Here is a 13,516-nt window from a genome sequence, read left to right as displayed (position 1 = left end):
ATGCAATAGATATAAAAATATATTTTTAATCAGACTTTAAACATCTTTATTTGTGCTGTAAAAATGTGCATTTTAACAGTGGGGATCAATTGGATTTGACTCACGTTTGGAGTCAGCCTCATGTGGACATTTGAGGAACTGACATTTTTGGCATTTGTGTTGTTTCAGCTCCAGGGCTTGACACTCAAACTACAATCTCTCAAAATTAAGAAAAATCTATTAAAAAAAGACATGAAATACAAGTGCATCAGAAGAAGCTGTGTACTGTATATCTTTATTATGTGCTATGTACATCATTTACAGTATAGTACAGCAACAATACAGGGATATGCTACACACTCAGGATTGCACAGTTTTAGAGTTAGGCCACAGCGGTTGGGTACCGTGGTTATGAGACATAACAGTAAGTACAGCATACATCTTTGGCTTCATTGAAATAACAAAAGCATGAACACAGACAATGCAAACTTTAGTCCACAGGAAGTACTGACTAAAAAAAAAAAAAAAACAGATGGAAGAAAAAAAAAATCCATGTTTTCTCCATATTTGAGTTGTGTTTCAGGTTAATACAACAACACAGCCCTGAATTCAGTCAAAATGATTTTCCCACGTGGGATGTGCCTGTGCATATGGAAATAATCTGTGCATACACCAAGGGGATCACAATAGCGAGAGTAAATTCTAATTCATTCTCTAACTGGCATCATTTCTCCCGGCCTATTAATTTGCGGTAAAATTAAACTAGTCCTCATTTTGCTGGGCTTGTTTTCTGATTGAGCCTCTCTGCCTCCTCGTAATACAGAATCTCCGATTCTCCTCCCACCAACACACAGCGGCGGTCACAGCCTACAGAGCGTCGGGTTGAGGGACGGAATACAGAGAGAAACAGAGACGGAGATTGGATGAAAGATAGATGGGGAAAGAGAGCAGTAAAGAGCGAGTGGGAGAGAGAGGAGGGGAGTGACACGGTGAGATAGAGCAAGAGAGAGGGGAGCCGACAGAGAGATGGATGCAGCAGGGTCGCTGAGGTGAGGAGATGGTGTAATGATTAGATCACAGATACCCTTGAGCCTTCCTCCCGTCCCTCCTGCCCACAAAAAAAAAGAAAAGAAAAAATCTGGAGGCACACTTGGACGAGAGGAAAGCCTGCAGCTGTAAATGGCCCCGCTGTCAGAGTTCATCTGGGTGGAGGAGGGAGAGCAGGAGTGGATTACCAGAGTCTGCGATTAGAGGAGCCCACTCCAGCTCTCCAGTTCTCCCCAGACGGGAGAGAGGTGTGCTCCTTCTGCAGCACAACTCTCTCTCACTCTCAAATCTCATGTTTGACTGTTCGGAGACAGCAGTCGTGCTGGAGAGCAGGAGGTCCTGAAGGCTCTTACTTGATGAGAAGTTTCTCGAACATCAGAAATGATCAATACACGTCAAAAAAATAAAAAATAAAAGTCATGGTGGTATCTGCCCAAGGAGCAGTTTAAACAACCCTCCTTTTGTACTTTGATACTCTGGGCTTGTCTTTCACAGCTTCCTCTGTTTCTCACGCTCGCAGCAGCACGTCTGAGCCTGCTGCCAGCTGTTTCCTTTAATATCGTTCACCTCCTAATCAGATGATGTCATGCCCAAACTTTTGCAGAGTGAGAAGTGGCTGCTAGGCTGTGTTTAAAATGCTTCCATCTAGTGGTCACTTAACGACACTGTTGATGAGCAGAGGAAAGTGTGTCGGGTAGGCAGGGAGACGGCACAAACATATGACAACGCGATCCTTCGGTCTAGTTCTTTAAGAAAACGTCTGCATATAAAACACATTTCTCCTACATATCACAAAAGGCGTGGAGAGACGGCGCTGACAAGGAGTTATTAATGACTTTCAACTATAATGGCTCCATTAAGCGTATATAAATGGCTTGCTTCATAATAAATCGTTACTTAAATTCAGAAAATGTGATACTCAGTGGCATCACCGCAGTGCAGACGTGACAGTGGAAGGGCTAGCTCTGACTGGAAGGATTGCCCTGCGGGCTGATTCTCGAGTTAGCTGAAGAGCGATGGTTTCTTTCATCTCGTCAAATCAATACAAACTCTGAAAACTCAACGTCTACAAGAGAATTTCACCATAGTTTCCACTTAAGCTGCTCCTTAAGCTTCCCTGCAGTGTGCTCCAATGACAAATGCGATCATATTTTAGCTGAACTGCATGGTTAAAAAAAAAAGAAGGAAAAATGAAGAAATGCAGACAAACAACAACTTACTAGACATTAAAGGACTAGTTCAAAGTAGTGTTTTGACCATCCTTACATAATACATGCGATGTGGACTGCTCTATGACAGGGCGACTGTGAGGAAAGACATCACCAACCATCGATTAAATAAAAGTTTCAGTATGTACACATTGAAAAATAGAAAAAAGACATGATTTGAGGTTACAGCCAACAAATATTTCATTGCTAAACAAAGCTACACAAAGCCAGCTACTGAGGAGTCCTCCATGTCCAGCGTGCATGATCACTATGTTGGATCTGTGTCCTCTGGCACCTTTCTCCTTTCTGCCGTTGATGTTAACATTAAAAGCGTGCACAGCTTGCGTCTCTGTGAAGGTTTTTATTCCTTCAAATGTGGGAAAATCCGCTTTTACTCTTACTAAGGAAGCATGTGCACAACCGGGGTGAGGGCGGTGGGGGAAGGCAGATATAAGCGTGACAGAAAGGTTTCTAAAAGATGACGTTAGTCCTTCTAGACTACTTAAAATATATATTTTTTATATTTTTTTTCTAGTCCATTTCTGTGAGACAGGTGTCGGTGTTAGTATAGCCTCTCCTGGTCGACCAGTGCAGCCTCTGGAACGTAATCAGCCGTGTCTATCAAACCTGCACACGATGAAACTGGAACAACAGCTCAAAACATGCTAAGAAACGATGAGACGATAAACTGGGGAAGAACAAGGCTGGGGCTGTGTATGTGCTTTTCTTTTCTGCCGTTCAGTGCTAAGGTAGCAGGTGGCTTCCAGGTAGCGTGGTTTGTCCCCTCCCCCTTCCACCGCCACCACCACCCCCGACGAGCCGCTAATGCCTCCAATAAGATAAACCCTTGGCGGATGGGCTCTTGTTGACAGAGCTGCCACCGATAAGAGCGTGGGGATCGCTAACGGCCAAGACAACTAAAAAACATGAGAGGCTGGTCTGGAGATAAAGAATGTAGGAGGTGGAAGGAAAATGGGAACAACAGCGATCAATTGCTGGCACTGTGCAGCGATGCTATCCGACACCATCCCTCTCTTACATCTCCTGGAAGAGTGCGTGTGCAAGTGTGCGGCGATAATAATCTGAAGGGAGAGGAGAGGTGGGTGGTACGCGCGCGCGTATGTGTGTATGAATCTGGGTCATCAAGTCATCAATATCCACCTGCATTAGTGGAAAAAAACAGGCAGGCAAGGTCAAAACTGACTGAAATCCCTTCAGACATGAGGATGAAAGGGGGAAAAAAAGGAAAACTGAAGTGTCTCCCAACTCTCAGATGACTCTATTCCCACACAGAGCGATAAGGGGGGGGTGTAGATGGATGAATGGATGAGCGGATGAATGGAAGAGCGGCGTTTGAGTATCTGCTGCTGACAGTTCAGGCAACGGCCGACTTGGCAAGCGGAAACAGGTGGGAGTTGTGGCGCTGCGGCTGGCTAGGGCAGGGAGGAAGGAAGTGGAGGATGAATTATGGATGGATGGATGAAGTGAGGGGGAGAGGAGGAGGGCGAGGGGGTGGGTTGGGGGTGTCTGGCGAAGACCTGTGCCCTGCTGACAGGCAAGCTGCTAGTCGGTGGAGTCGCTTAGCCACACAGAGTCAAGCAGAAATGACTGTGCATCTCTGCATCTGCAGCGTACTATAGTCCTTTCCTCTCCCAAAGGCTTCCGGGATGGTTTTAGGCAACAGGGCACCGTGGAGGTGAGCGAAGCCGTCTGCTTCACTCTGAAAAGTAACGCGGGAGCAGACGGGGGTGCAAAAGCTCACTCAGTCACTGTCATGAGATCGGTTTGCTTACTCCACCGCTGCCCTTCTTCTTTTATCTTCCTCTTTTTTCCCTCACGCGGGCCCTTTCACTCCTCGCACTCTTCAACGTATGTGGATGGAAACCAGCCCACCTGAGGGGGGAAAAGAGACTGAGATTAGTAACCAGACAGGGGTCGAATGTCGCCATCAGTCATCATTTTCTCAGTCTGCTTCAGCTGTTGCTACTTCAGACACTTTGCAGATGTAACCAGGACCCAGTAAAGAGCTGTTGCTGCTGCTTTGATGCCTTTCTACTGCCCTGTCCAGCTCTCCTCATTTAAAGCTCACCTCCTGGTATCTCCTCCATGCTGATGAGTGTGTGCTGGAAAGCACAGCAAACATTTTTAACAAAAGCACATATAGATGCGCCATCTTGGAGGAGCTGGACTACCAGTACAACCTGAATGGTTTGCAAGTACCATCAAACGCCGTCAGCAGCTACGAATCTAACAAAAAGCAAAACTAGGAAAAAACAGTCAGAAGGGATAAGGACAAAGCCCCGGTTTGTCGTCACCACTTCCAAAACCATTCCCTTTTTTGGGCGTTTCCTCTCCAGTGCAGCTGTGTTCACTTGGCCTTGTGTTATACTGAGCTGATCAAGTGTTTCTGTCACGGTCATCCTCGTCTTTAAACGCCACAGGTCTGGTCTGTGTTTACATCCTCCTGTTTTAGTGCTATTGTGATGGTTTCCTTCATTTTTTGAGAAGTGTAGTTAAACTGTGAGTCAACGCCCATGACATGTCATAAAACCACACATAATCAACTGATTATTTTACATATCTGTCTACAGTGGGTCAGTGGCAAAGGGAAAAAATAATGGGGTAACTGACTTTAAAGAAACTATATAGCATATTTATCTGCATTATGCTCAGAAAAATTGTTTAAATCAGCACATACCAGACGAGATACATGCAGATACTGATTGGCCAATAGCAACTTGGTAAAATAAAAAAAAAACTGTTGTATTGCTTTAATGATGTGATATTATTGTACTGATATATTGGAATTTTAAATAGAAAGAGCCAACAGAAGTAATACCAACTGTTTTTACTGGCTGCTTGCCCTAAAGAGACACTAGCAGCACTTCACAGACTCTTCTCCCCCTCCTTAGTTTTTTTAAGAGTGGCATCAGTGCACACATCAGGCTTAGTAAAAGTGAAAAGCTCCATTTACTGCAGCTGTTCACTTCACACTCGCAGCACAAACACATTATTTACACACAAGCACGCACTCAGTCCGCCGCTCGCCGCCGACCTAAACTCCAGCCACGAGTGGGAGTCGACACACAGATTTCCTGCCTTTTCGCTCAGAATTTAACACCTGATTAGAGAGCGCTCCTGGCATTGGAAAAACGTATGCATTTAAGTGATGTAAGAGCAGCAAATGAATCTTTCCAACAGGATATGTGGAAACATAAATACTGCACACAACTGACTAATGAAAAAATAGACTGAGTCTGAACAGCCCCTTCCAGGTAGCCACAGACAAAAATATCTGCCAAATTTTTCTTCTGCAAAACGCCCGCTCTTACTGCTACCCAAAATTGGATTTAAGAATTTAGCAGCTAGAATCATTTCAGAGTGAAGACTGCTAATACAAACTTCTGTGCCTTGATTAAACAATACTGACAGATACATACTTTATATCAAGGTTGATTGTTTTTAAAGGAGAATAATGGCATGCTGCCCACCAACATGGGGATTTTTGGGAATTTTAGAAAAAGATGATATCCTGGAAGGCAAAACCAAGCCCCCCCTCCCACAATTTGCCATTGAGCACCTTAAGGTTTCCACTCACCCTGCCGTTGACCTCGCCCCTCCACCAGCCATTAGCTCCCGACTTGGTGTAGATCTTAACCACGTCTCCCTCCTGCAGAGAGAGCTCCCGGGTGTCGCGTGAGCTGAAGTCGTACCGCGCTATTGCCACACCAATCACTTTGGGGGTAAACACTGCAGGAAGAGAAAAGAAAATGAGGGGGATGCAAAACAGGACGAAAAAGAGAGAATGTGCTCATCCATGGTTTTTGCTGACGACGAGTTCAAACACATCGGTTGCAACATGTAGACGCTCATACGGACAGAGAGGTGGAGAGGCCTGGAGTTACACACGTCTAACTTTGACAACTACAGGTTTCTTTTTGGTCACCAATTTTATTTTTCTTCCTTTCACACAAAGATAGAAAGGACCTTCACCGCCCCTCCCCCACAGCGTCAATAAAATTCCAGCGTCTCTGATCCTTTCATCTAAAGTATTCAAGAAAATAAAACCACAGAGCAAATATAATGAAGGAAAAGTTTTAATTACGCAGCCAAATTCAGCCAGCTGTTCTTCATAAAACTAGCTAGAATCTAGTATGAACAAAAGGAACTATTTTATGTAAAAAACTGCCAATTTTGTACATCAAGCTGGAATTTCAGCCAGGTAATTTGACTTCTGGCGACTTTGTACAAACTCACTACTCTGAGTGTAAGAGCTGTGCATAGCTTTAGAGTCATAGCTTTAGCAGGGTTCTGACAGCAGTCTGTGTTAGACTACATGTCTCCTGCTGAGCAGACAGCGGTGTGAGAGACACATGTGGAGCCGGCTAGCTAGCTCCATCCCACCCTGCCGGCTCTCTTCCCTTTCAGACGCTGACCGGTGGTCCGACTGGGCAAAGCTGACATGTGGAAATGGAATGTCAGACCTCTACAAGCTGGCCGTAGGGATAGAATATCTAATATAGAGGAGCTCTGTGTATTTGGACACTTCCACCTTTACTTTGACAGACAGACCTGGACAAGCACACACAAAACCCAGCCACATACCAACTGTGGAAAACATCTCACACACTCTACTCTTTTTCTTAAAGGTGCACCTCACACACACACACACAAGCAGGCACATGCAAAAATGTGGACACACATCGTACAAACATGCAATTTGTACAGAATGGCATGTATGTGTGCAAAACTACACAAGAGGTGAGACGGTTCAATGAGAAGCTACATGAAAGATGGAAAAGGCCCAGATTTTCATGCAGTGACGCAAACGGACAGCCAGCGTTCCCGAGCAGCCATCAACAGGCGAGGTGAAGAGAGAAAGAGACCCAGTGTTAAAGTGACAGGCAAAGACAGGGAGAGAGAGAGAGAACCAATACCTGTACCTGACCAGAAGGGAGCAGAGGAAGGAGGTACAAAGCTGTAGCCGGCAGGAGTTAGAAGAGAGAGGCCGCAGAGCAATGGGGCTATGGCAGGGCGGAGGCAGTGCAGGCCAGGCAGGGGGGTGGAGAGATGCAAGACGGGGTAGAGGAGGGCAGGAATGGGTAGGGATGGAAGGAGAGAGAAGCAAAGGAGAAGGGAAAAAAAGCATGTTTTGTAAAAAAAATTTGATCTTTCTTTTTCAGAGGTATTTTAAAAAAAACCACACAGTCGCAGTTTGATGAAAAATAAATGATGACAGGCACAGGGGGAGAGCCAGTGAGACTTATCTACACAGCCACTGGAAGCAGCTCTTTCACTGATGTTCGGTGGTTAATTAATTTGTGCCCCTAAAAGTATTTACTGTGTTTTTGGAACTATAATTATAATTCTAATCTTTTTTCTCCCAAACTCAAATATGAGATCAAACCATAACATTTATCAAAACTTGCAGCAATTTGTCGATGACTAAAGGTGAGAATTTTGAATTCTAAAAGCCTCTCACGTTCAAAAATCTTCTACAGTCACTTGGTATGGAATAGAAAACACAGTAACAAGCTATCAAACGGCCGTTATAAATGTGCAAAAGCGAGAAGAGGGTCTTTGTCTAATTGCCATTGCTGAATTAAAGGAAACACTGAAGGTCCTAAAAATGTGCACTGCTCCTAAAATGTTGTTGAGACACAAAGCGATGACATATCTTGTTCCACTTTGCTAAAAGGACTTCTGCCTCGCTAATGAGGGATGACATCTTCGCTTTATTGCATTTAATTGAGAAGAACATGCAGTCTACTCACAATTACAGCGCGAAGGGGGATTTTTGCACAGTTGGAGACGTAGCTGTAATATTCTCCCCGACTTGCAGATGCTCAAAAAACACGGTAATGTACCCCGTTTCTTTATTTCACATTCCACTATTACAGGATTTTTCGAGGGTGCTCTAATTGCTTTTGTGCAGGCTGTTTCTGAACCTGAAAATGTCGCAGATTCTTCGTTACAAAGACTAACTGTGCCTTTATCTCGGCGTACAGCTTGAAAAACAACCCACCAGAGAACCACTGCATTTGTATTTCCGTCTGTCTTCCAGTCTGTCTCCTATTGGCAGAGGAGGCAGCTACAGAAACTGATCCTGTTCCAGTAACGTCTGAGAGTTGGCAGTGTCACTGCCTTGCTGTGGGAAATAGAACCTCTAACCCTGACAGTATTAGCACCTTGGTGTTCGTGGGGTTTTTTTGGAACGTAACTAAAGAAGCAGAGAAAGTTTGGCATGAGAACAGTCAGGGTAAAATGCTAACAATGAAAAGGGTTCTTTTTTGCTCAGTTGTGTTGCTAAAGTACAGAAACAGACCGCAGAGAATAAATGTAGTCGACTTAAACAGATGCCAGTGATTATTTTAGTCCAGAAAAGTTAAACTGTGGTGAACAAAACAACCAAAAAAGAAAGGATCATGGAAAACGTATTCCACATACATATAGTATGCAGAGTGCAGTGTTGCAATTCAACAACATCCAGAACAACCAAAATGATCATACATGAATCCTGAAATGACACAAACCTCGCCTAAATGGAGCTGTGTCATACTCTTATGAGCGGGGTGGCTGTAGAGCAGGTGTACTGATCGGAAGGTTGGTGGTTCAATTCCTGGCTGCCTTTTCTGCATGCCAAATATCCTTGGGTAAGAGACCAACCACCCCAAGTTGCTCTCTGATGCATCCAGAAAGCACTTCTGCACTGAAGCTCTCTATGCACTGTTCTTGAGCTAATCTGAAGGCCTCATGACGTTTGGAGGTCTGCAGAACGTTGGTGACCTCTGTCCACCACGCGCCTCAGCATCCACTCACCCTGCTCTGTGATGTTACATGGCCTACCACTTTCACGGCTGAGTTGTTATAATACCACTAACAGCTGACTGTGGAATATTTAGTAGTGATGAAATATTATGACTGGCCATCCTGGAATTCTCTGAGCTCCTGAGAGAGACCCACTCTTTCACAAATGTTTGTAGAAGCAGTCTGCATGCCTGAATTTATACATCTGTGTCCATGGAGGTGACTGGAATACCTGAATTCAGTGATTTGGTTGGGGGAGTGAATGCTTTTGGCAATATAGTGTATGTCATACAGTAAGTAATTATGACCAATGCACAGTTCATTATTTCCGAGAACAGAACGAGCACTTTAAATTCAAGTCTTCTGCTCATTTTTCAAATCTGCTGCCGTTCTTTTAAAAGCGTGCCCCCAGTCTACCCCTCATTCGGGTTTCTAAAGCCACCTCTGCACAGGAGCCTACATTTCAGCCAGTGGGAATAGAAAATCTAATCCCCGCAATGACTGATAAATGCCCAAACTTTATGAAAAATGTGCCGCTCCCAACAATACTGCTGGCAAGTTAACTGGCCTGGGTTATTGATATGCTGTAAGAGGAGCAGGGCTCTAGTGGTTTTTAAAATGAATACTAATCAGCGCACTGAGAGACAGCTCAGCAACCCCTAATGGTGTCTAGGTACGAGCAATATGAAGAGGGATCGCGCTCCACTTCAAACAGCCACCGAAACACCAGCTGCATCTTACATGCTTCATTTTTGCACAATCTGATTTGTGGACCACACCGGAATGCACAATGTGAGCCGGGTGAATAATAGAGGGGAGGAAGACCGACAGCGTACTCACACACACACTCACACACACACATACACGCTGCGGCTTCCCACAAGATGAGGACGAGAGTTAGAAACCTGCACACCACGGATACATTTCAGCTAACTAAACGCCTGTATTTCTTCCTTTGTAACGATGGGCAAAAAAGGAAATATCAATCAATCAGTTTCTCTAACTACGAAGCAGTCGACAAAAACAAAGCACAAACGTTAATTGGGAGATTTCCAGCAGTGCTTTGGGAAAGTAGAAATCAAAACACGAGTCGTTTAAAAGTGAAAGCGAGAAAAATGAAGTCTGCACACCGGGAGCAGGCTGCCTACAAGACAGAGGGGCACACCACAACAACCCTCCAAAACAAATTTGGATTGGAGCTGTCTCAACTTGTGTCTTGATGCTGAGTTTGAACAACAGGCCCCGCTTTAGAACAAGCAGCAAACAGCTCAGTACAATCTGTTCACATTTCTGCCGCTTGAAACGTGATCGTCTGCAAGCCAGGGACTTCTCCAAAGCACGCAGCGGCATGCAGGCATCAAATGAAATCATCATTTTACCACTGACTGTGATCACTTGGTTGATTTTCCAATTAGCAGTCAATGGGCAGTAGTGCTTTGCCTGGCGGGCTGAGCTTAATATTTATGTTTCTTCTTGCGTGGGGTAAACATTTATGGTTTTTAAGGCAAGGATCCCTCTCTACTTCAGTTTGAAGATTGCAAACAGTTAACTGAGTGGATTTAAACCCCAGATAATGAATTTTTTCCATTTCTAGTCAAAGATAAAGGGATTTATGCATGCCAGCTTTTCCCACAACAAAAGCTTGTTTGTTTTTGTTTGTCTTTGTCTAAAAACACATTTCTTCACAGTTACAAACCCCACGCCTGCTTGAAGTTTCTTCCTGTTTAAAGGGAGTTTTTCCTTACCACTGTTGCCAAGTGCTTGCTCATAGGAGGCCATATGATGGGGTTTCTTTCTAATGTTGTGTGACCTTTACCTTACAATATAAAGGCGCTGTTGCTGTGAATTGGCTCTATATAAATAAAACTGAGTCGAACCGAATTGTTCAATTACAAAGAAGAAACCGTGTTATCGGATACTGCATTCTCCTTTATTCATTCATTATAAATCAAAGCAGCGGCTGGATACATAAATAATCTTAATCATCACTGTGTTCTTGTACAGCCCCAAACCTATCAGAAGTGTTGCTGTCAACAGCTGCTTTGTCTTGAGATGTCACACGTTTTTTCATTATGACACGGGTAGAAAAAGAAATCCTGCTGCTTAAATCGTCACCGGTGAGGATGCTTAAAGGTTTCCGGCTGTCTGGCATGTGAAATGATGTGAAATATCCCACATTCGATACAATTACTCCCATGTGAAATGCTATCTTATTATCAGCATTTTTTAAAAATCTTTTTTACTCTTAAAATAACGAATAGATTAGGGTAAAAATTAATAAAAATAATAAAAATAAAAGTCCTAATATTATATCATATTATATAACGCATGTTACATGTTCAAATTGTTTAAAAAAATATACAGAATCAGCTACAGAAGTCCTTCGTGGACTAAAATTAGCATCTATACTGACACTGTTTTAACTTCTGCAACATTTTATGTCTTGATGACCTCATAGTACCACTTTGCTCTCAGACTACAGGCTTAACTTGTGGTTTGTAGAGTTTCCAGAGTTCTTAAAGTAAAGGTAGAGGCAGAGACTTCAGCTTCCTAGTTTGGATTCAAGAGACAGACACTCTCTACTTTTATGATTAGACTTAAAAGTTTCCTTTTTGATAAAGCTTATAGTTAAGGCTGGCTCAGGTGACCCTGAACCCTCTCTTAGTTATGATGCTCAGACTGCTGCAGGACTTCCTTTGATAAACCGAGTCTCTCCTTTCCACTCGCCTCTGTTCACTCCCCTAGTGTTTATTCATCACCGCCAGCATGTGATAAAATTTTTCTCCTGTAGTTTTTGTTTTGTCCTGTTTCCCTGTGCTCTCCTTTTTCTCTCATCTTTCCCCTCTGATGGCCGCCCCTCCATAAGCCTTGTTCTGCTGCGCGTTTCTTCCTGCTAAAAGGGAGTTTTTCCTTCCCGCCATTGCCAAGTGCTTTCTTATATTGAGGTTATATTTGACCTTACACCTGTGATTTGGTGCTAGATAATCAAAACTGAATTGTACTGAATTTAAATTTTTCTTAAATAGATCATCCAAAATAACACAGATTTAAAAAGTGACGAGAAATAGATTCCATTTAAACTTAAGTCAGATTAATAGTGCAAACTTATTTAGAGTTCTAACTGGTTTCCCCCCTTTTCCCCTGGCATTCAAATTGATTTGATCTTCAGCAATCGGCCAGAGACTGTTATCAAATCTAATGACATGCTTAGTAGACTCGCCAACCACCGTTTGACAGCCGAGTCAAAAACAATTAAAGTCAGGAGGCTGGGCTGTTTATAACAGTTGTTAAAGAGCCATCCAGTTCTTTCAGGGCTTAAAAGATCCTCCTGTGTGAATTGAAGCAGTGTGTAACAGAGCTGTGAAGGATGACAGATGAGAAAATAGAAGAGAAAACAAGAGCAGAGATGGCGGGAAATCGGCAGAAACAGCAATAGCAGCGTGTTGCCGGATGAAACAAAAACTTAACAATCAAAAGAATGACTGGCTTCAGTGTGAGTCCACTGATGCTGGTGAGCTGACGGCATGTACTGCCGTCAGATGTCTCAGGCTTAAAAAGTCATGGCTGCACATGAAATTACTTAATTGCTAACTATTTTGGTTAACCAACTGTTAAAGTCTGCTTTGACGCAAAAACTAGGCAACCATTGCTTCTGGGTGGCTGTGGCTCAGGTGGTGGAGCAGATCAGCTACTGATCGGAAGGTTGGCGGTTCGATCCTTGGCTTCCCCAGTCTGCATGCCAAATATCCTTGGGCAAGATACTAACCCCGAGTTGCCCTCCAATGCGTTCATCGGAGTATGAATGTGTGTGAATGTAGTTTAGGTTGCACTTGAGTTTAGAAGTGCTTGTATGAGTGGGTGTGAATGGCTGAATGAGGCATGTTGTATAGAATGCTTTGAGTACTCCGGGAGAGTAGAAAAGCGCTCTATAAGAATCAGTGTATTTACCATTCATGGCCATGTTTGCTGTGTTTAGTATGATGGTTGCTGTCGTCCCTCAAATGCATGGAAATTAAAGATCCATAGACAATCTGCTAATGAAAACACTGAGAGCCACTAGGCTCCGATTGAGAGGGAGTCTCCACTGGACAAACAAAAGCAAACAACTATCATATTTTTACTTTAGCTCCTCTCTGACTGCGATGGCCTTTAACATGAAGGATGTATTGGGGTCCAGTCGCACTGCTTTCATTTGAAAAAATGTGGTGTTTTAGTTTATTGCGTTATTTCCATTCTAGGTCATTCTCGGTATACTCACTGTTGCCACCGGATCGGTTGAAGCGGTGCATAGCAGCGTTCTCCGTTTCTCGGTAAGGAAACTGCAGCGTGGTGTCTAGACTCCTAAAGCCTTCTCTCAGGGAGTGATGTTTGTAGTACTCAATCAGCTCCTGAACACATTCAAACACACATCCAAGTATTTTGAAATCATATCAACACATTTATGTCCTTAAGAGGATTCTTATTTTCCCCCAGTT

At 43.6% G+C, this 13,516-nt stretch overlaps 1 protein-coding gene across 2 annotated transcripts in view; it reads right to left on the bottom strand.

Moving 5' to 3' along the window:
- Nucleotides 1–395: 395 nt before the first annotated feature.
- Nucleotides 396–13,516, bottom strand: part of vav3a (vav guanine nucleotide exchange factor 3a) — a 99,604-nt gene continuing 86,483 nt past the window's right edge. Inside the window, exons 25-28 of one of the 2 annotated variants that reach the window (XM_085418330.1) lie at nt 13,300–13,429; nt 7,178–7,258; nt 5,833–5,984; nt 396–4,127 (exon numbers count right to left, since the gene is read on the bottom strand). In XM_085418330.1, coding sequence (XP_085274456.1) covers nt 4,083–4,127; nt 5,833–5,984; nt 7,178–7,258; nt 13,300–13,429 — 408 coding nt within the window. In that variant the 3' untranslated portion in view covers nt 396–4,082. The remainder of the gene's footprint in view (nt 4,128–5,832; nt 5,985–7,177; nt 7,259–13,299; nt 13,430–13,516) is intronic. The other variant, XM_085418331.1, reaches the window with a different exon arrangement.

This window comes from Rhamphochromis longiceps, linkage group LG9 (assembly GCF_057381845.1).
Source record: "Rhamphochromis longiceps isolate RC_006_pf linkage group LG9, R_longiceps_female_GT1.1, whole genome shotgun sequence".
Classification (NCBI taxonomy): domain Eukaryota; kingdom Metazoa; phylum Chordata; class Actinopteri; order Cichliformes; family Cichlidae; genus Rhamphochromis; species Rhamphochromis longiceps.
Note: the sequence above shows the minus strand (reverse complement) of the source record. Positions and strands in the feature narration are given on the sequence as shown.